Here is a 22,617-nt window from a genome sequence, read left to right as displayed (position 1 = left end):
AATACCTTTGCCTTGTGCTTCTATGCACACTGGAATGATGGGACCACTGAAGAAGGAGGTGCAGATGATGTTGGACATGGGAGTCATTGAACCATCCAGAAGTGAGTGGTCAAACCCCATAGTGCTTGTTCCCAAGAAAAATTGTACTCAACCTCGGTTCTGTTCAGACATGAGGAAACTGAACAGTATTTCCTGTTTTGATTCATATCCCATGCCCCGTATTGATGAGCTGCTAGAGAGAATCGGGAAAGCCAACTACATCACAGCATTAGACCTTTGTAAAGGTTACTGGCAAGTGCCTCTTGACCCATCTTGCAAAGAATACACAGCGTTCCAGATTCCAGGAATGGGCTTGTTCCAGTACACTGTGTTACTCTTTGGCCTTCATGGCGCACCTGCGACCTTTCAAAGATTAATGGACATTGTTCTTAATGATTGCTGCAGGTTTTCAGCTGCCTATCTTGATGATGGATGAAGGTTACTGGCAAGTGCCTCTTGACCCATCTTGCAAAGAATACACAGCGTTCCAGATTCCAGGGATGGGCTTGTTCCAGTACACTGTGTTACTCTTTGGCCTTCATGGCGCACCTGCGACCTTTCAAAGATTAATGGACATTGTTCTTAATGATTGCTCCAGGTTTTCAGCTGCCTATCTTGATGATGTGGTAATCTACAGTGAATCCTGGGAAGAACACTTGCAGCATCTTGAAATCGTCCTAAGCAAGATACAGGAAGCTGGGCTGACCCTGAATGCAAACAAGTGTTCCTGGGCTCAGGAGGAGGTGAAATACCTTGGGTACCTGGTCGGCCGTGGGCAGATAAGGCCACAAATAGAGAAGATAAAGGCCATACAGATGATTCCAAGACCCCTGACCAAGAAGCAAGTGAGATCCTTTTTAGGACTGGTGGGGTGGTACAGAAGGTTTGTTCCCCATTTCTCTACATTGGCGGCACCACTCACCGAACTAACAAAAAAATCAACCTCGAAAGTGATATGGAATGATGAATGTGAACGTGCCTTCCAGGCATTGTTGGCAACGCTGAGGGAGGAGTAGCGCGGCATATGGGAGCGAAGCCTGCAGTTGCTCTCACGTTCAGGCATGTGTCGCCAAATGTGTAAGTCCGACTGATTCCATAGCTACATGTTTGCGACCGGCACAAAAATACCTACGTTTTGATGTATTAATTGTGTATGAGTAGTGGACGATTTCGTGAAAACCGTGCCAGCTATCAAAAAATTTCCATTTGGCCAAATAAAGTCCCATGTCTCGTGACCCGTTTAAACTTTTAATCACGCTTGTACGTTAAAGTATGGCGATTCTGTATGGCCCCAAAGAGGAGTGCTTTTGAGCACTCTTCACATCGATTTTCAATGCATTCCAATGGAGAAAAAAATCGCGCTTTCGCGCGATTTGCTCGGACACCGCTGCGCGAATCTCTTAGCACGCGATTCCCGATCATTCCGCACGTTTTGATGTACTTTTTGTACAGGTGTTGGCAACGCTGCCGGAGGAGTAGCGCGCCAAAGTTTAGGCAGAAGTCTGAATAAGAATAAGCCCGACGAATAATAGACCAGTGTGCTTTGCACAAGGCTTTGCCTTGTGCTTCTAGGCACACTGGAATAAGCCCGACGAATAATAGACCAGTGTGCTTTGCACAAGGCTTTGCCTTGTGCTTCTAGGCACACTGGAATAAGCCCGCAGGATAATAAACCAGTGTGCTTTGCACAAGGCTTTGCCTTGTGCTTCTAGGCACACTGGAATAAACGCGTCGAATAATAGACCAGTGTGCTTTGCACAAGGCTTTGCCTTGTGCTTCTAGGCACACTGGAATTATCAATCTCTATAGATATTTGATGACAGCTTTCGTCGACAGTTTTTGATACGCTATAAACACATTTCGGTTGCTCCCCAAACAATTATTGCGGTTTAATACCCAGCCCTTTTGATGCATGTCATACTGTAGATTGTCTGAATAAAAATGACCTTTTGCTGCTGGTCTTTCTTTGAGTGCTTGGTAATCATCTTTGGTGGAGCGACGCCCATCTTTCCGGACTTAAAGGACTCCAAGCGACTCCTCATGGTCCTCTGGAAGATCTCCTGCACCTCGTTTTCATCTTTGTTGACATCGAAATGGCTCCGGCTGTATCTGTGCCGGTGCTGTACACCAGGAAACAAAAATTAAAAGAGTCAGTATGAGAATTTGAGAGCCGAGGTTTAAGAAGACAAAGAGGACAAGTAACTCATTATTCATCCAGAAAGTTTATCAGAAATTTCAAACATTGTTTTTTAAAGGGACACTCTTCTATGGCTTATAAGTTAGAAAAAAGACTAATAATGGGTTATTTTACATTACAAACTGAGGGTTTAAGGTCTGAAAGAAGTGGGCAAATAACAAAACATGCTACTGTGTTGCATTATGGGAAACGTAGGATACAGCATTGAGGCAAATTAGGGACTAAAAATCAGGATATTTTGGCTCTGCTGCATCAATTTTAACCATTAAAATCTCTCTTGTGAGTTATTCAACTATATGAAAGTGGAGTGTGATGTTATGAATATCATGTGTATAGTGATGTGACTGACCAGTTTCCTGCCCTTGTACAGATGCTGCTGCAGCAGGTGGTGAGTGTTAATGTCCTCTGTTTCTCTCATACCGTTCATGATCTGGTCGTGCATCTCCAGGCTCACTGACGGCACAGGGTCTCTTCTACAGCAGGAAGAAAAATCACTAATTTAGACTTCTCATGCAAAATATGGTGGAGAATTGGAGTTAGCTGGTGAGTGCAAGATCATTTCTGCTAGAAAAATGCTGTGACTGCTTGTGGTCACCAGGGAGCAGTGTCTGATGAGAGATCTAATGTTCAATCAAATCAGTAGATCAACTCTAGTTTTCAACTTCTAAATAGTTCATATGTTTTTGGTGTCTTATATTTAAAGAAACCTATGAGCATGATCGGTCCTCTTTAAATAAACATGTCTTTAGACTACCTCGCAGGCTCTCCTGTGATTGTGGTGTAAATCAGATAAAGAGGAGCATTTGCTCACCTTATAGAGGACATTGCGTCTTGATCGTCTGACGTGTCGGCCATCATGTCAGGCATACACTCGGAGTATTCGTCACCAAACTTCTTCTTGAAGTCGATGAACGCGGTCTCATTGCGGACAAACTCCAGAGAGCCTCTGCGTTCACCCTGCAACATCGAGACCAGAGGACTTCCTTCACCGGCTGCCACAGACCGGCGAACACTCGAACAAAAATACACTGAAATATACTTGAAACGTGTGCAGCTGTTTGGCCCTCACCTCAGCCACGTAGCTCATAGCGTCCTTGAGGTTCAGCTTATGGAAGACGTTGAAGACGTAGTCGCGGTTCTTCCTCGCCGACGGCTTCATCAGAATCCTCGACATCCACTTCTCCTCAAAGTGATTCCACCTTCACAGTGAGAGAATTGTAGCTTTATTAAAGAACAGTTTAAATTGTACTAGTTAAATGGTTCTGAGGCGTCTTTACATACTTGTCTCTCATGTAGTTATGTCCTATTTGTCCAGATACATCTTCTATGGCGACAAGCATGTGATCAAACACCTGAACAAGAACAGAGATGCTGTGATAGTTGGACTGCAGCCGGGTACTTTATGGTTCGTACTGTGGTTTCATTTTGAGCTTTACTACCTTGTTCTGCAGTTTTTCTACGAGTGTGAGCTCCGTCACTGCAGCTCTCTTTACTTTAAGCCAGTTCACCAGAGGTTTCATCGTTATTCCCTGCGACAAAAAGAGATTCATAAGTGAGCTGTTGTTCATTTTGTGTAAGAAAGCTACAAAAAACAAGCATAGCTCGGTAACGAGACAGAAAAGTGGTCACCTGAAGAATGACAGTGAAGTACACTACTATGAGAGACGTGCAGACCATCAGGTTCTTCTCCTTTATCTTGTTCTCATCCAGCATCGTAGCCAGGCCATATGCGACAGCCCCTCGCAGGCCACCGTAGCTCATAATCACCTGATCCATAAACTCCACGGGGACCAGCCTGAACTTGTTCAGGATCCAGGTGAGGAAAAAGACACCTGGAGTACACACAAAACAAAGTCTGTTGTGTGACCTCTGACTTCAGATAGCCAACAGACTTGTTTGCACTCAAAACTGACGGCGAAAAAAGACAAACATCTCACCGATGAATCTGTACACAAAGATGAAGAGGAGCGTGAGGAGGATGAAGCCCGTGTTCCACACCCAGATTGTCTTATCGATGGCCGAGATGCCGAGGAACACAAAGATGATGGTTTCTGATCCGTTGGCGAAAACCTTCATGACGTATCTGACTGTGGTGACGGACCTCTCGTCCATGTTTGCGTTGATGTACTTCTGGCAGGCCATACCGCAGAAGACGATCCTACAGAACAAAAAACACTCATTTAAAGGGATAGTTCGGGTGTTTTGAAGTGGGGTTGTATGAGGTACTTATCCGTAGTCAGTGTATTACCTAGAGTAGATGGCGGTCGGCACACCACCAGATTGGAGAAACAGACAGGAGTACCAGAACAGGAGCAAAGCAATGTACTGCAGCAAAATGTATTTTAGACACCAATAAATTAATATCAGTTTAAGTGTACGCTATATTTAGAATATTTTAACTGCTTTACCTTGGCGTGAGAGACAGCTATACAATCTATGTTTCCGACAGGGAACTGAAGCTGTTATCTACGCTACCTTCAAAGCAACCAGACCCCATTGAAAAAAACTGTAATTGTACCCCGCAGAACACGGGAGTTGCTGGTCTACCGCCGCCTCGATCGGTTAGGTTGTTTGCTTTATTGTGTGACTTTGGTTAGTTCGGAGTCTCAAAACTCACACAATAGCACAAACAAACTAACCAATTAAGGCAGCGGTAGACCAGCAACCCCTGTGTTCTGCAAGGTAAAATTACAGTTTTTTTCAATGGAGTCTGGTGGGTTTGAAGAGAGCATAGATTACGGCTTCAGTTCCCCGTCGTAAAGGGCTTTCTCATAGCAAGGTAAAGCGGTGAAAATACTCTAAATATAACGTACACTTAAACTGATTTTTTGTCTTTTAGGTGTGTAAAATATGTTTTGCTGCTGCCCCCCCCCCGTCCACAGCAGTACATCACTTTGCTTCCGGTGCTGGTAGTCTGTCTCTGAGACACCTGAGAGGTACTTCATACAATCCCACTTAAAAAACACCCAAACTATCCCTTTAATACCACTAAACATGTTTATGGCTTTTAATCCTCCATCTATAAATCTAATAAAATGGATACAGAAATACTAAAACAAAGGAGATGTTTGTTTCACGGATTACTCACGAAAGGATGGCAGACAGGGAGAGCATCTCAGCAGTCAGATAGGCGAGGTACCCCAAGACGAAGACGAAGCCCGGCTCTATGATCTGGACGTTTTTAGTGCATCTGGTCAGAAGAGAGATCAGCAGGCCGAATATGAGGCCCACGAGGGAACCGCCGAACGCCACCACGAAGAAGGAAACTGGACAGAGAGAGAGCAAGAGAGAGAGAGAGAGAGAGAGGGGACACGTGAATAAAAAGTTATTTTCATATTCAGCATATCTAACACTTTTATTCAGTGTAGCCTGGTAGAGTCTATGGAGCCAGGCAGGACCACATTCTTCCCTGTTAATGTATAGTTAAATGTCACTCCTTACTTATTCCTTTAATGATCTCCACAGCATCAATTTGGGGTCCTCCCAGTGACACAAACGCATCGAATACATTGAAGAGCACCTAAGAGAAGAAGGAGAAAATTAATTTTTTTTCATCTATTGGAGGTAAAATAAAGTATAATAATTACTGGACTGATCTACATCTAAATGTTTTCTTCCTTATCTACAGCTCCTACATCGACATGCTTTGAATTGCCTGTCACTAGGTTTCTTCAATTTCCCTGTGATTTGGGCCTGTAGTGCTGATTGCGACTGCATATTAGATATTAGGCTATGCAGATACATTTACTTAAAGCAGCAGTAGGCAGAATATTTTGGCATCATTTGGGCAAAAATTCCATAATAACCTTTCAGTATATTGTAATTCAAGTGTTCTGAGAGACTTCTGCACCTCCTCATGGCTCTGTTTTCAGGCTTTAAAAGATCTAGGCCGTGACGGGAGACTTTGGCCAATCACAGGTCATTTCAGAGAGAGAGCGTTCCTATTGGCTGTTCATTCAACGGAGGCAGCTGTCAATCACTATATAATCAATATTCTGTTACTGTAATGCCTATTTCTCTCCTCAAATGTTTTCAGAAACATCTTGTAGTGTACTGTTTAGCTGTAAATGAGAAAGTTTGCTCCGGCTGGTGGGCGGTGCTTGGTATTTCCTCAACTGATCTCAACATGGCGGTAGGGTCACAAACTTTTACTCGAGAAATAGGTATTACAGTAACAGAATATTGATTCATATTTGATCAGCGCTGCCTAGTTTGACCGTTGGATCGGAGTTTGTGAGTGATTGACAGCTGCTCAGAGACGACAAGGCTCCAGCTCGGCTCTGATTGGTTGTTTTCCTCCGGTCTGTGAAATCTTGCAGATGCCATTAGGAGCACCAAAGGACACTGAGGACACCGGAGGACATCGGAGGACAGAGATGCACGTGATTTATGTCAGATTACCTGAACTAAACATGCACTACTGTCAGGATACAGCAAACGTTTTATAAAAATAACTTTTTCTAATCATATTTGCTAGAATCTGCCTACTGCAGCTTTAACTTTTTGTTTACAGAATATCTTTTTTTAATTGCCCTCCACATGTTTTGAACATATTTTAGAAAAGTCTTTCTTTCACTCCCAGCAGTTAAATAATTGTATGAGCATGTTACCCTCATATGGAGCTCATCTACACTGTATATAAAGGTGTGTTTACACTCTATACATGAGGAAGAAAGGCCCTTTGGGGTGAAAACACTGTCATGTCCATGTAGAATGAAAGAAGAACTGGGGACTAAACAACAAGGTGCAGGTATTTTTCCATATTTTGGTGCAGATTATTGACACCCAGCACCTGCAACAAAAGTGTGGATGTGTGTGAAGATCTTTGATTATTACCATATGAAAATCCCCAAAAATCGAAGCAGCAAAGTTTTGACGTGACAACAGTGCAATGTTTTTTTCAAAAGACTTAAAAATCTGTCATCAGAAAGGCGTGGAAAGTTTAAAGCAACACCTTTCTGTTCCCTTTCACTCCTCACTTTAGTTTCAGCAATGAATAGAGTGATTCATAACACATACAAACATTATTTCTCATTAGATCAACCTCCTCAAAGAACAGTTTGATCGACCAGTGAGGGATCAAATTCAGGTAAGGTGACGAGACCTCAGTCGGGGGTAAAGGTCCTCGCTTTGAAGTGCACCTTGTTTGCACTCTTTACACTTCACGTCTTGTAAGTGTGCTTTCCAATGATGGATGGATGTCTCAGCAAATGCACAAACTGTTCTGCTTCTCAGGTAACAAAGAAAAAAACACACATCGCAGCGTACGAACCACTGTCACGCCGTCGTTGAGCAGCGACTCTCCAAACACCAGGATGAAGAGGACCTCGTTGACGTGGACTTGCTCAAACACGGCGATGACGGCCACGGGGTCCACGGCAGCGATCAGGCTGCCGAAGAGGAGGTACTGCAGCAGACCGATGTCCAGGTCGCCTACAGCGCAGCACACAGGATGGACAGGAGATGCACTCAGTTTGGCTTTTCATTGAATGTAGCTGAGCGGGAAGTTGAAAGAAGCTGTAAGAGAATCAATCCTGGCTCTCTATTCATTTGATGTTTTTAAGCCATACCAGCAGCATGGCTCTAAGTAGGTCTGACGATCCACCGCTTTGGTCCAGACTGTAACATCTCAACAACTATTGGATGGATTGTCATGAAATAGAATAGTAGTATAACATCTCAGACCTCTCTCCAAACCTAGTAAACGTATGTCCCAACCTAGTAAACCCAATGGTTTCAGAGCCTGATACTGCGGGCACTGTTTTTTTAAAGCCTATATATTTGTTTACATTCTTTGGCATATTGGCACCATTAAAAGTATGCAGAATTAACCATTAGCACTCCCTGTTTGCAATGTACCTATGGATGTACAGACAACTACCACTGGATTACTCTGATACTGAAGAAAACTTAAAAACGTAAGGAGTCTCAGGCAAGTTCTGGTCTATGATTTCTAAGCAGAATAATGGACGTTTATTAGCGATTGGAGATAATGATATTCCTGGAAGGTGTGAGTCACACTGAATCTAGGAATATGTGTATCATGTCTGAGTCTTCAGGGAAGGATTGTGATTGTTTGACTCAAATTGCGGACCAAATCAGGGGCCAAATCATGGATGTATAAAGAGAACTGGGTAACTCCGTCCCCCCCAGCCCTCGCTCCATCCTCGTTCTGGAGCTCATTCACATGAACGGAGGCAGGAAAATAACTCTGGATTCAGTTGTGTTTTACAACTTTTAGAACCTAACGATAAGAATAAAAAAGAATAAGGGCTATTCAAGTGTTCGTACTGGGATATTAATTTACCTTAAAAAAAATTATCCGCTGAGTTACAGACGTCTCTTTCCCGATGTAAGTCTATGGGAAAAGTATTTTTGGGCCCAATGGCATCACGTGACGGACACAGAAGTTGTAGTACCGCCGTGTGGCCACTACGGCAATTTGCTTCACAGCCTGGCGCTCTTCCTGGGGGCTTGGGCCAAACTAAAATAACTAACTTCCTGTTGTTATTTAGAACACCAGCATGAAACTGTCCCTTTGACCTCATATAGTATCTTTGCCTTATGTCTCCCCCCCCACTAGTTGATGCTTCTTCCCTATCTTAGAAAGTTTATATTGTCCCTCTGAATAACCCCGTCCTATCTTACAACCCTTCAAAAACAAACTACAGAAAAAACTACAACATTGCTCTCAAAATGCCGCTTCAGGTCCCTCGATCTGAACATCCCCTCTTACAGTGAGCAGCAGGCAGCCTGCTGAAGTCTAAAGTCTCTTACCCATGGCTCCTCCCTGGTGACACCCCCACAGCGACAGCCCTAAGCTGGCGGCGTTCCAGCAGGTCCCGATGACGGCGTAGATCAGGATGGCGCCCATGTTGCTGAAGAAGAGCTTGTTTGGCATGGCGTAGCCCGCGTCCAGGATGATTTGAGGCAACAGGTAGAAGAAGAACACCGTCGGGGTCAGCGTGAAGGTCTGCGCCTGGTCCGCGCCCCAAATGATCCCGCCCAGGATGAAGCCGAAGCAGATGAGCAAGGCGCTCTCTGGAATCACGCTGGTCACATGGTGGTTGGCCTCGATGACTGAGCGAAGGGAAGAGAAGAGAAGAAGAGAAACAAATACAATTTAATGTATATAATTATTATTTTTTGGGTCTTTGGGGCTGACAAAGTTTAAAACTCATTGCATTACAATGGGAAATGGACTTGCATTTCTATAGATCATTTCTAGTCTTCCGACCACTCAAAGCACTTTACACTACATGTCAGCTTTCACCCATTCACACACACACATTCATACACTGATGGCAGAGGCTGCTAAGGGGCCAGCTTTGCCCATCAGGATCTAATCTAAATACTCATATTTAGACATTGCAATTTGGGGTTAAGTATCTGTCTCAAGGACACATCGACATGTGACCCGGAGCACCGACCTTCCGATTGGTGGACAACCTGCTCTACCCTGTGAGCCATAGCCACCTCTCTATGGTCTGAGCAGTTTTAATATGAAGAGGTGAGCTGTTCCAGAGATCAGGGCCGGCCACCGCAAAGGCCCGGTCGCCTCCTGTTTTTGAGTCTAGTTCTGGGGACATCCAGGAGCATCTGATTGGTCGACCTCAGTGCTCTGACCGGAGTATGGAGGTGCAACAGTTCTGATAGATAAGGTGGTGCCAGCCCATTTAAAACATTAAAAACAAGCAATACGAATCTTAAAATCAATCCGGAAACGGACAGGAAGCCAGGGGAGGTAGGCCAGAACTGGTGATATGTGATCACGTTTTCCAGTCAGAAGGCGAGCAGCTGCAGTCTGTACTACCTGCAGCCGGTGGAGTGACGACTGTTGTAAACCCACATACAAAGAATTACAGTAGTCTGACCGAGAGGTGATAAAAGCATGGGAGACAGATAGGCCTTCACCTTGGACAAAAGCCTTAGCTGAAAAAGAAGAGCTTGGTGGACGACCCGCTCTACCTCTGAGCCACAGCCGCCCCCCTGACTAAACCATAACTAAACTAAAACTTTGTGAAGTTGCAAAATTCGCAAATGATCAACTGTCGCACTCGACCGATAAAGTGACAGTTTTTTGTTCCGGGCATATGATTAACCAGCATGGTGGTGCATATGAAGGTTTATAAATCTCTCTCTGCATAACTAAAGACAGACTTTTGCTTGAGGTTACTTGACTTAATGGCCTGACAAAGTGTCACTTAAGATTATTTAATAATAAAACCTGCTGAACCATTAGGATTTTAAAATCTTAATTTCTCTTTCACAGCCCACGGGGCTCCACTTTTGCTCTGCTGATATGTTCCATTCAAAAGATTAAGATAAGGAGGTCTGTTATATTCCAATGCTGTGTTTATATTTGTGCACGAGAGTGGAACCCGAAGAAGAGAGCAAGTAGATGATTGGTGTAACCTGTAAATATGATTCTTCTCTTCTTCCAGCACATGAGTTTTGTGCTATTCAATAAAACAATGATTATAAACTCTTGGTAACCTGTGAAGTTTCTAATGCAGTACAGACAGAAGAAACTCTTCTGTTCTCGAGAACAGCGTGCTGCGTTGATAACACAAACTACTGTTCACTGCTGCAGGAGGCGACACTCTGTTACAATATCAGAGGCATGTCCTGGTGCAATTAAAAAAAATCTCGCTTTCAGAAAACATACTTTCTCATGGTTAAAAGTCCTGAATAAACGTATTCATTATTAATGATGGGGGTCCTAGTAGATGAACATAAAATAAAAGCCAAAGTTAGAACAATTTCGGTTATTTCACATCACAGATTTCTGTATTTGTGTTTTTGTTCTTGCTCTTGTGAGTTAAAATCAAAATCTGACAACAGTTATGTGGTTGTTTGCTTAAGTTGCCAGCACTGTCAGTCAAATCTGATCAAACCACACCCACACACCCATACCTATAGTCCCGATGAGGCAGATCAGCTGAGTGTTAAAGTTACATAATAATAAATAATAATAAAATAAGGATATTTTGTTTATACAAATTTGAGCTTTTAGTCAATGTCGTAAAGAAACACTTAAGTTAAATAAATTTTTTCAGGGGCTTTTAAAAAAAAATAATTAAATTAATATTTTTTGATTTTAAACTTAAAGGTGCAGTGTGCAGGATTTTGCAGCATCTAGCGGTAAGGTTGCAGATTGCAATTTATGTAGTGTTTTATAATTTTATAATTTTATGGTTTTATTGTTTATATTTATTTTATTTATCATCATCATTATAGTGTTTATTTTACTCTATTTCATTTAATCAACATTTTATTGCTGTATATTATTATTATCTCTTTTATTCTATTTTATTTATTTTATTAACATTTCATTATTTTAATAGAAATCTGCTTATGTGTAGTTTCACAATTTTTATTTATTTATTTTTATTGCTATTTCTTATTTCCTTGTATATTATTTATCTTTTATTATCTTAAATACCCATCTTTTATTGCTTTCTTATTCAATGAACTTTTACATTGGTTGTTTTGGTGTGCATTAGTCTCTAAATCCAGTTTTAACACTCTACATTTTTATCAACCGTCTGTACATCACTTTGAATTGCATTTGACTTGTTTGAAAGGTGCTATATAAATAGAGTTTGAACATGTGGAAGATCAGAGTCTTTGTGAGAACAGGATAACATTGTAATTATTTTGGCACTAGGTGGGTTATAAATAGCCTGACGTTATCTTGTTTGACAGAGGAATCTGTCAGACTGCAACATCCAAACTCTCCATGACGTAACTCTAACAAGCTGGCACTTTATTCTTTTCTCATCTCAAGATCAATCGTCATATATGATGAGAAACTAGTCAGTGACTGGTAGTTCATATTTACCCGTCTACATGATTTAAAAAAAACACTTTTATAGACATTTTATTTCCTATTTGTTACGTACCCAATTTACCCAAACCAGCCACCACTATCCATAATGCAATAAGATAAGGCGTCTCCACGTGGTGCCACTTAAAGGTGACGACGGGTATTCCTGTGATGACGCTGGAGCCATGGCCGTGTTCGGTCTGATTCGATTTGGACTCAGGTGGCGGCTTCAGCTCTTCAGACTCTCGATGCGCCGCCGCGTCCCCGTTCACCCTCGTGACCCCTGAGATGATCAGTAACGCTGACCCCAACAGCAAGAGGTGTACATATCCGCAGCGTTGCATTTGATCAAATTAAAAAATCTATTAAAAATAGAGTTAAAAAAGAGAGCCCCAAAAAAATCCTTTATCTGAGATGTGAAGGAAGTGACCTGTCCGTACCAAGGCCAGACTGGAGTGCCGGACAGTTTGTCACACCTCTTGTCCCTCCTTTTTTTTGTAGCTTTGAGCTTCCTCCGTCTTACTCACTCTTATTTACTATCACTTACTATCTTTTCACTACTCTTTTCCCTCTAGTGTTCCATCTTTCTGTCTCAGACTGCAACTTTATGTCCTCCCAAGGTCTGTGGTCAGTAGCGGTGCAGGGAATTCAGAAGCCCGGACTCAGCCTTTTATATGTACAGTATCTCTCTGACGAAGGGTGTGAGTGTGTGTGTTTAGGTTGGAAGATTATAGCGGGGAAGCAACGGATGTTCAAGAAAGGTCTCCGGTTATTCAGTCACGGTTGAAACACTCACCAGTCATTACTCAGTTTGTGCTTTTTCCGGTTTCTGAACGCATCAACTCAAGTTTGTGTGTCTGTGAGCGAGGGAGTAAGTGATGGAGCAGAGGTCATTTGATGTTGACGAACACCTGTGTGTGTGAGTATGTGTGTGTTTGTTTAGGAACATTTCCACTGGTTTCGTCTCACAGCCTTATGCTTACTAATGATTGACGCTGACGTTACTCAATCCTGGTTAAAGACTCCCAGTCCCTTGACGTGAGAAAGATGAGAAAGCTGTCCTCTAGCAGTCCCGGAATAAACTCCTGCTATGAGATAATGGAGCTATGATTCATTTAATACGCTGATTCGTTTGTTTTGTCCTGAATTTTGTTGACATTAACTTCATATGACTGATTTTTTAAGTCCAAGAGCAGTCATGTTATGACTGGATGTTTTTTTTTTGTGCAGGTGTCCCGTCCTGTTTGAGCAGGACAAGGGACAATAGCCTCCTTAGTAAGATGGACTGGTTTGATGATTTGATACATGAGCTCTCACACGGCACAGGTGTGAACCTGTACGTCTCTGCTAAGAGACAAAAACATCCGGGGTTGCTCAAATGGAAATATATTGTATTATTTGACTTGATGTAATTGAGCATATGTTCATCCAGTTACATAATTTGACGACTACTACTAAGTTTTGTTTATTGAATGATTAAAGGTCCCATATTATGCTCATTTTCAGGTTCATGTTTGTATTTTGGGTTTCTACTAGAACATGTTTACATGCTGCAATGTTCAAAAAAAACTTTATTTTCCTCATACTGTTTGCCTGAATATTCCTGTATTTACCCTCTGTCTGGAACGCTCCATTTTAGCGCATTATGACGGAAATGCGACGAAATTGCAACAGAATTGCGTTGCTAGGCAACAGCTTGGATCCATGTGTACTTCCTGTCAGCTGATGACATTCACATACACTGCAACCAGGAATAAACTGGGACACATTTAGTATGTTTACGTTTAAAACCGTGAAATGGTCTAAATATTGTAGATTTGTGACATCACAAATGGACAGAAATCCTAACGGCTTGTTTCAAACGCACAATTTCTGAGTACGGGCTGTGTGTATTTCTCCATGGATTGAGTGTTTTGATACTTTCACAGTATTTATATATCAGTTAAACCTGCTTTATAATATAAAAGATATGAAAATCTCACTTTTTACAATATGGGACCTTTAAATCAGCTTTATATTTGATAGATATCTTCTTGGTCTCTAACAGTGGTAGAAGTATTCAGATCCTTTACTTAAGTAAATGTACTAATACCACACTGTGAAAATACTACAAGTAAAAGTCCTGCATTCAGAACCTTGCTAAGTAAAAAGTATTGTCAGGAAAATGTACTTGTATGAAAAGTAAAAGTACTCATTGTGCAGTAAAATGAAGTCATCAATGCTGTCAGTGTTTTACTATTATATATCTGATGTTTCTGGATTAATGTCACTGCTGCATTAATGTATATGTTGCATTTTGCTGCTGTAGATGTTTTTTTTTACTGTTAGGTAGTTTAATCTACAGTAATGCATCATATTCTATAAGATCATCTATGCTTGTGGTTGTCAGATCTCCTCTCACACCATACCTCTGTACTTTGGTATTTGGTTCCTTTTCTTTGTTTTAAAAGCACAACATCCATGCAGCACATCTTCAAACATCCACTCACTACTCTACAGATTCCTCCCATACGTTCTTTAGACTTACTTCGTAAGTACTTTTTGGTGACTAAAGGTGTCAGACAATTGTAGTGGAGTAACAAGTACACTATATAAGATGTAGTTGAGTATAAAGTATAAGTATAAGTAAGTATAAAGTTGCATTAAAAAGTACAAGTACCTACAATTTCTACTTTAAAGGTGCAGTGTGTAGGATTTGGCATCCATTTAGACACCCAGCCTGCACAGTGAAGCATGAACTGCCCTGTTGAGCCTTATTAACTAATGACCTAATACATCTTGCTGAACAGTGGCTGGCCTTTAACTTTGAACCCTTTGAATCATTCTAAAGTGGCCACAGCTCTGTGAACAGTTCATATGGAGGTTGTTTTCAGACTGGGAGGTACAGTACAGTAGCTGCAGTTAAAGATTGTTGAGTTATTGTTTGTCTGACTGCTGTGAAGAATAAATTATTGCTCAATGAGATGTGTCATTTGTGACCCAGCAAACGCTTCAGTGTTACAAATGTAGATAAAAATACATTTTACGTATTCACCGGACACTATGTAGTTTGAAGAATGTCAAGTGAGTATGACAATAAAATATACCTAAATTACAACATCACTAACCTGATAAGGGGGCGACCTGTTGGGAGTGAAAGACACTGAGAGTGACAGCAAATGTGAAAAATGTGCCTGACCTGAAAATTTTGACGAAAAAAAAAGGAACCCAAACTTCTGAAATGTGGAATAATTCCATTTTGATAATATAAAAGGTTTCCAGGCATACTTGCCAACCCTCACCATTTTCCTGTGTGACTCACGTTTTTCATTGCCCTCCCCCGGTTTCCTCCCGGGGTCACAATCCTCCCGTATTTCTCCCCATTTTCACATTTTTTTTTCCTTTTCCTTATCTCAACCTGTTTCTGGCACTGTACAGTGTGTATAAGCCTGTTTCCACCCAGATGACAGTAGAACTACACCAAATGTAGTTTCCCCGAGTTGGGCTTTTGCTCGACACAGTGAAAAGCCGTTGTGGCGTGGTGCTTGCCATTAGAAGTAATTTGTTTCAGAGCACAGCGGTGCCGTTGTCACATTTTGTCTGAATGGGCCTTCAGTGAGGGAGAGACGGAGAGAGTAATGGAGAGAACTAAGAGAAAGAAATACTCAAGCAGGGGCAAAAAAAACCTGATTAATATTAGCCAAGTTTATGCCAGAGATTTACACAAATCCACACCAGAGGGCCAAATTCTTTACGACGGAGTATTAGGGCCACATTGAGGAATAAAAATAAATCTGAGATTTCGAGAATAAAGTCATAATATTACAAGAATAAAGTCATAACTTCACGCGAAAAAAGTCGTAATATTATGAGAATAAAATCATAATGTTATAAAGTAGTCATTTTACGTGTTATTTTAGAGGGGAAATAGAGCAGCGTGCCGCCTGTGTGAAAAATAGGAAAGTGGAGCATCTTGTGAAGTGATACTTTAGTTTAGCTTTCACAAATAACCAAATACATCTTTGGCACATCAGCAGCACATTATCATCAGTATCAGGACCTTGAAAAGATTGAGCAAGAAACTGAGTTTATTCCGAAGAAAGAACCACACGGACCTGATGAGGAAACTGACTCTTTAGTGGAGGAGGAAATCACTTTTTTTCTCGTAAAGTTATGACTTTATTCTCGTAATATTACGACTTTTATTTTCATTAAATAACAACTTTATTTTAATAATATTACGACTTTTATTCTCATAATATTATGACTTTATTCTCGAAATCTCAGATTTTTTCCACCCTCAATGTGGCCCTAATTCTATTAGATTTAATTATTAAATTTCCTTCTTGAGAATTAAAAGTAAATTTAAAAGTAGGCCTATTTAACATAAAAATGCTGTTGCAGTACATTTATTATTTTGTTATTTTCATTCTTTAAAAGTCACCAGAATGCAGGAAACAAAATCTCTGCAGAGTCATGTCTAGAAGGTAACCTGACGACCTATCCTAAACTTAACCATTCGAGGTCAATGCCTAACTTCAACTGTCCTGCAAGAGTTACTTGTGGGTTACCTTCTAGACTGGCAGGTGAAAAGGGAGCTTTCCAGCCCGTGACAGATTCATTAAACCTGCATTTATTGTCCATTGTCTCGACTGCAGCGAGGAGGGCGAAAGAAAGCAAGCACTGTGAATCTGTGAAGAGGAAATAAGATTTGCCATTGTCCGCACTGCGCGCTACGATGAGTAAGTATAAAGTCAACATTTATAGTGTGCACATATTGTTTGAGTTTTTGCAAGACTACTTTATGAAACTGATTTGTTTAAGCTCTTTTAAAGATAAGATTGTCAAACCAACGGCCACATCAGTTCTTCTTGAAACACATCGCACTCTTAACGGGTGTGTCAAGTTTCTAAACATATTTAAAGTTCACGCTGCAGAACGATCAAACAGTTATGAGTCCTATTATCTCTGTATCAATAAAGGTTTTATCCATATATGATATAGCAGATTTAGTCCAATAATCCCTGTGTAAATGTTTTTTTCTTCTATGCAGCCTTTGCTCTTTCTAATGTTTTTCTTTAAACAATTTCAAGTGTTAACTCAAAATATCCTCAAAGTACTGGTGAGGATGAATAAATTATGTCCTTTGCAATTTCTAATTCAAGAAAATTGTTAAAAACCCATACTTGCACATCAGTTTTTAGATTTAAACAAATTCAAACTATGTTGAGCCACATTTAAAGTATCTAACTTCTCAAACTTGCAATTTGGAAGCAAAAAAACTCAAAGGATTAATGGCAGTAGTTGCAGAAAAATGTGCCAAAACCAAACATAACTATATTTCTTTGTTATTACTAATAATATTTCATGCAATTTAATGTCCGTAACAAACACGGCTGTAACATTTGTAGCCAAAGGCAGATTAACATCGAGGCTGCCAACCTGTCTACTACAGTTAGTTGTGTCTGATTTCAGTGTTTGGTTATCAACATCGGTCATTTCCTGCATCCTATTCAGACAAAACAACGGTCCCATATTTATGTCAGCGGAAGGTGAACACAAACACACACACATGCTCATTCATTTACATTGTCCACAGTGCCTCAACCCATTTGCGTCTGTTGTGTATACATGAAATGCTAAATGATGTTCCAGGACAAGACGAGTACTTTTCTCTTCTTCATCTGGTGAGATGTTTAACAGAGGTCAAGCTCTCTTCAGGTCCCAGTTCAGTATTTCAGAGGTGGATTTTGTCCAATCAAAGAGTTTGAATTTGAAACACAGACATCTTAGAAAACCAGACCTTAAATATCTGCTTTATGGTAAAACAGGATTTACAGGATTTATCTACTGACACACTTAATAGATCCCATTTCTCAGTATTTTTTTATTTACTTAAAAGCATTTTGTATTTACTTTGTTGCACTGTGGTTATATATTGCACGTCTTAATGTAAATATTTGTACTTTTACATGGAGTACTCTGTGGTATTGATACTTTTACTTGGAGTACACTGTAGTATTGATACTTTAACTTTGAGTATACTGTAGTATTGCTAATTTTACTTGGAGTACACTGTGGTATTGATACAGTTACTTGGAGTACACTGTAGTATTGATACATTTACTTGGAGTATACTGTAGTATTGATACAGTTACTTGGAGTATACTGTAGTATTGATACTTTTACTTGGAGTATACTGTAGTATTGATACTTTTACTTGGAGTATACTGTAGTATTGATACAGTTACTTGGAGTATACTGTAGTATTGATACTTTTACTTGGAGTACACTGTAGTATTGATAATTTTATTTGGAGTACACTGTGATTTTGATACTTTTACTTGGAGTACACTGTAGTATTGATACTTTTACTTGGAGTACACTGTGGTTTTGATAATTTTATTTGGAGTACACTGTGATTTTGATACTTTTACTTGGAGTACACTGTAGTATTGATACTTTTACTTGGAGTACACTGTGGTTTTGATATTTTACTTAACTAAAGGATCTAAGTACTTCTTCCGCAGCCGCTGCTATCAACCATCTTTACCTTGCTAGTGTGAATTCTGCCCTCTACTCACTGACTAATCACAATCTAATGTAACATCTAATTAAGTCACCACAACAAGTTTATATAAAAATATGCTAAACTAAATCATATTTACTATTAAAATATTTTTTTTAGGAGTACTTAGTACTAAGAGTACTACTCCCTTCATGGACAAGAGTTGGTAGGACTCACTGATTTTGCAGAGCCAGCTGACCAGGATCCACAGGGCCACCAGGTACGGGACCCTGACGTGGGACCACTTCCAGCTCACAATAGGTAGAGTGGTGATGGGTCCTCCTCCGTGACCACCTTCTCCGTGACCACCACTGTCTCCGTGATCATCACTGTCTTCATGTTCAGTGTCATGGCCTGAGTCCGTCTCGTGCCCGGTGCTGGAGTTTGTCCCATGGTCGTTGGTGCCTGTGTCGTGTCCTGCGGTGCCAGTGTCGTGTCCCGTTTCATCACTGGCCAGGCTCGGGGCTCTGCACATCAGCAACATGCAGAGAAAAAGTGCAAATCGCCATGTGGGTGCCATGTCTGGGGAAGACTGCTCCACTAACTGCAAAAAAGTTCCTTAGACTGTTGACTCAAGTGCTCAGGTCAACCTCAGATTATCTGCCTTTCATTCCTCTCCTGTGCCTCCTCCTTCCCTCTCAGGTCACTTTCACTTTGTTCTCACTAACGGTCCACATCTTTATCTGGCCTGAGTGTTGTGGCCTCCTCTCTGCTCTCTCCTCTCTGCTAAGGATACACCTCTGTGGAGCAGGTGAAACTCAGCCCATTCTGATGCTTGCTGTCCCCTCCCACTCTGTATCCAGACCAGCTAGTTTGTCCACTTTACTCAATGGAAGATTTGATGCTCTCGTCCTTTATTTATTGGCTGTGAAAGCTTTATGAGCAAGTTTTCAATCATGTTAAACTGCTTGTATGGAATTTATTGCAAAATACTCTAATTTTTAGAAGCAATTCCTTGTTTGAAAAAGTCCTTTTACAAACAAACTACTTAATCTGAACAGTGGAATCTGTAGGCAACGGGGCAAGATTTTGGTATCGTTCTGGTTTCTGTTTGTAAACACATTTGTAGGATATGAGTTTCGCATTTTAGCGAAGTCAATGCCTGAAATAAGGTCTGTGGTTAACACGAGCTTAAGAGATTTTATTACACGGCTGTGTTGAATACTCAATTTCTGATTGGTGAACAGCGCTGAAAGTCGTGTGTTGACCAAGTGGCAAACATCTGGTGCTGCGGAATGAAGCCAACATGGAAGTGCCAAAAACTGCAGTTCCTCAAATGGCCACTTGAGGAAATAAATATGTTTATTACACGGCTGTGTTGAATACTCGATTCTGATTGGTCAATCAAGGCGCTCTGCGGTCTGTAATTTCTCTATAACAGACCGACGCTAGGGGCGGGGCTCTGATGTCGGACTCTGGCGGACCATTTTTGTATCAAAATATTGATTTCTTCAGTGAGTAGTAAGTATAATAAGCGGGATAATGTACAGCTAGCGGGTCATTGTGGTGAAAGAATCCCCTTCAGAGCGATGAGAGACAGCACCGCCCTGTCTGGGTATCTTTCACAATAATGACTGGCTGGCTGTGCATTATCCCTTACATATTTCTGCTGTAAAGTTGGGCATTATAACATGGAGGTCTATAGAGATTGACTCGCTTTTTTGAGCATCAAGTGGCCATTTGAGGAACTGCAGGAACTGTTTTTGGCACTTCCGTGTTGGCTTCATTCCGCAGCTTCCAGAGGTTTGCTGGTTGGTCAACACACGACTTTCAGCACTGTTCGTGTCCCGTGTGAAACCAAAAGTCAACTTTGACTTATTTTAATTTACATCCGTAACTTAAATAACGTAACAAACATACTTATTTTAAGCCAAACCATGATGTTTTTTACTAAACCAAGTAGTTTTGTTGCGTTTTCGTTTTGTTTTGTCTCAATTTACAATGTTAAGGATGAATTTAAAAGTGTGTTTCCCTCGTTGAGAATGCAGTTTAGTTTTTATGAGAATTTAATTTAGGTGACGCATATGTGTGAAAAGTGCATGCAAGAATATCTACATGTGAGTTCCTTGTGTCTTTACCATAACAATGGTGTAGTGATTGGGGAAAGTCTTGCTGGGAAACGGCGTAGGCGTTCCACGCTTCTCTGTGACGTAGAGAACAGAAGACAATGGGATGGGCATTTTCCCGTATTTCGTGAAATTTATAGACCAAAGATTAATCATTAATGGAGAAAATATGTGGCAAATGAATCAATAACGAAAATAATGGTTAATTGCAGCCCTAGTGTCTATAAAGAAGCTATGCAAAGTGAAAACATGAACCTGATGATGTCATTATTGTCATCTCAGTTTCGATATTACACATTTTTATTGGGAAGCCCGCGTCACAAACTGGGGGTGTAGAGTCTGAAAGACATGAGCATATACCAGGCAGAGAGTTTCTAATGAAGATAGAAGACTCTGGAACTTAACCCATATTAGGTACTAAAAGTCAGGCTCATCTCTGCCTCTGCTGCGAATTTGGAGCGTTATTTAACCTCCTTCGCAACGAGCTAGTATGACATGGTTGGTACCAAATGGATTCTTTAGGTTTTCTTATGATTTCATATGATGCCAGAATCTTAGCTTTAAAACTGAGTTCGCTACAACCTCTGAAAGATCGATTGCGTTAATGCGTTAAAGAAATCGGTGGCATTAAAACAAATTTGCGTTAACGCGTTATTATCGCGTTAACTTTGACAACCTAACTGTTTTCTTTAGTGTATAATCACCTGAAAATAAGAATCGCTGTGTTTTCATTAGCTCAGAACGAGCCGTTTACTTCTACATATGGAGTGGGTTCGGCCGCCATGTTTCTACTGTAGCTCAGAACGGACAAACCAAACACTGGCTCTAGATAGGGCCATTCGCGTTTTTCGCGTCGGGCACTGTAGTTCTCCAACACAATTGGCACACAAGAGAAGTTTCTGTTGGTTGCAATCTGCAGCCTCACCGCTAGATACCGCCAAATCCTACACACTGCACCTTTAATACACAAAATGATCCAAGTAAAGGTTAAATCAGCAGCAGCTGGACTCGGTTTAGATCCATGAAGACGTTTCACTTCTCATCCAAGAAGCCTATTCAGCTCCTCAGTTCTTCAGAACTGAAGAAGCTTCTTGGATGAGAAAGTGAAACGTCTTCATGGATCTTAACCGAGTCTAGTTGCTGCTGGACTCGGTTTAGATCCATGAAGACGTTTCACTTCTCATCCAAGAAGCCTATTCAGCTCCTCAGTTCTTCAGAACTGAAGAAGCTTCTTGGATGAGAAAGTGAAACGTCTTCATGGATCTTAACCGAGTCTAGTTGCTGCTGATTTAACCCTTACTCGGATACCATGACCTGGATGACTAAGAACCTTCACAAACACACACAAAATGATGCATATGTCTTTGGTGACTATTTCATTATATGTCTTCACTTATCTGACACTTGAAATGAAACAATTTGAGACAAAAACATCACTCTTTGTTTGGCCTGGTCACCACTAATGGACATTATGCAGTCTGTTATGAGAGGTTACAGGGAGCCATGGCTTCACTGTATATGCAGTTTTGCAGGGCGAATAGAACAATATAACACACATTTCAGGTATATTCACTGCGTTTTTGTGAGAGAAATACCATCTACATGTATGTATTTCATGTGGCCTTCTGAAATCAAATTCATATGGACTGATTTTCTGGAAAAATAAATATCTTACTGTATCTTAATGGCACCTTTCTGGCTAAATAAAGAATAAAAAGGAAAGCTGACACCGCCTCCAGGTGGCCTCTCACAGTAAAACCGACCTTTCTATCCCCTCGCTGTGTCCTTGTTTGCTTGTGACAATCACTCTGCGTGTATTTCTCAGAGTTTTACATAAATGCAGAAGTAAGTATGAAATGAAATGAGGACAGGAAGGCAGTGTGACCCGTTTGTCTTCCTCATTGGAAAGGAGCACCTACACACCCCCTCCGACATCCCC

General features: G+C 41.0%; 1 protein-coding gene across 4 annotated transcripts in view; it reads right to left on the bottom strand.

Annotated features, from left to right (window-relative positions):
- LOC141754962 (sodium/hydrogen exchanger 3-like) overlaps positions 1-22,617 on the bottom strand; it is a 31,166-nt gene that overhangs the window by 2,267 nt on the left and 6,282 nt on the right. The window contains exons 2-14 of one of the 4 annotated variants that reach the window (XM_074614443.1): positions 18,790-19,079; positions 9,014-9,316; positions 7,509-7,669; positions 5,678-5,756; positions 5,325-5,502; positions 4,174-4,394; positions 3,866-4,068; positions 3,676-3,765; positions 3,518-3,588; positions 3,306-3,435; positions 3,048-3,193; positions 2,586-2,709; positions 1,986-2,159 (exon numbers count right to left, since the gene is read on the bottom strand). In XM_074614443.1, the coding sequence (XP_074470544.1) occupies positions 1,986-2,159; positions 2,586-2,709; positions 3,048-3,193; positions 3,306-3,435; positions 3,518-3,588; positions 3,676-3,765; positions 3,866-4,068; positions 4,174-4,394; positions 5,325-5,502; positions 5,678-5,756; positions 7,509-7,669; positions 9,014-9,316; positions 18,790-19,079 (2,170 nt within the window). Of the gene's footprint in view, positions 1-1,985; positions 2,160-2,585; positions 2,710-3,047; positions 3,194-3,305; positions 3,436-3,517; positions 3,589-3,675; positions 3,766-3,865; positions 4,069-4,173; positions 4,395-5,324; positions 5,503-5,677; positions 5,757-7,508; positions 7,670-9,013; positions 9,317-12,141; positions 12,778-18,789; positions 19,344-22,617 lie in introns of those variants that run through there. The other 3 variants (XM_074614442.1, XM_074614444.1, XM_074614445.1) reach the window with 3 other exon arrangements.

This window comes from Sebastes fasciatus, chromosome 17 (genome assembly GCF_043250625.1).
Source record: "Sebastes fasciatus isolate fSebFas1 chromosome 17, fSebFas1.pri, whole genome shotgun sequence".
Classification (NCBI taxonomy): domain Eukaryota; kingdom Metazoa; phylum Chordata; class Actinopteri; order Perciformes; family Sebastidae; genus Sebastes; species Sebastes fasciatus.
This window is presented reverse-complemented; position numbering and strand designations above follow the sequence as displayed.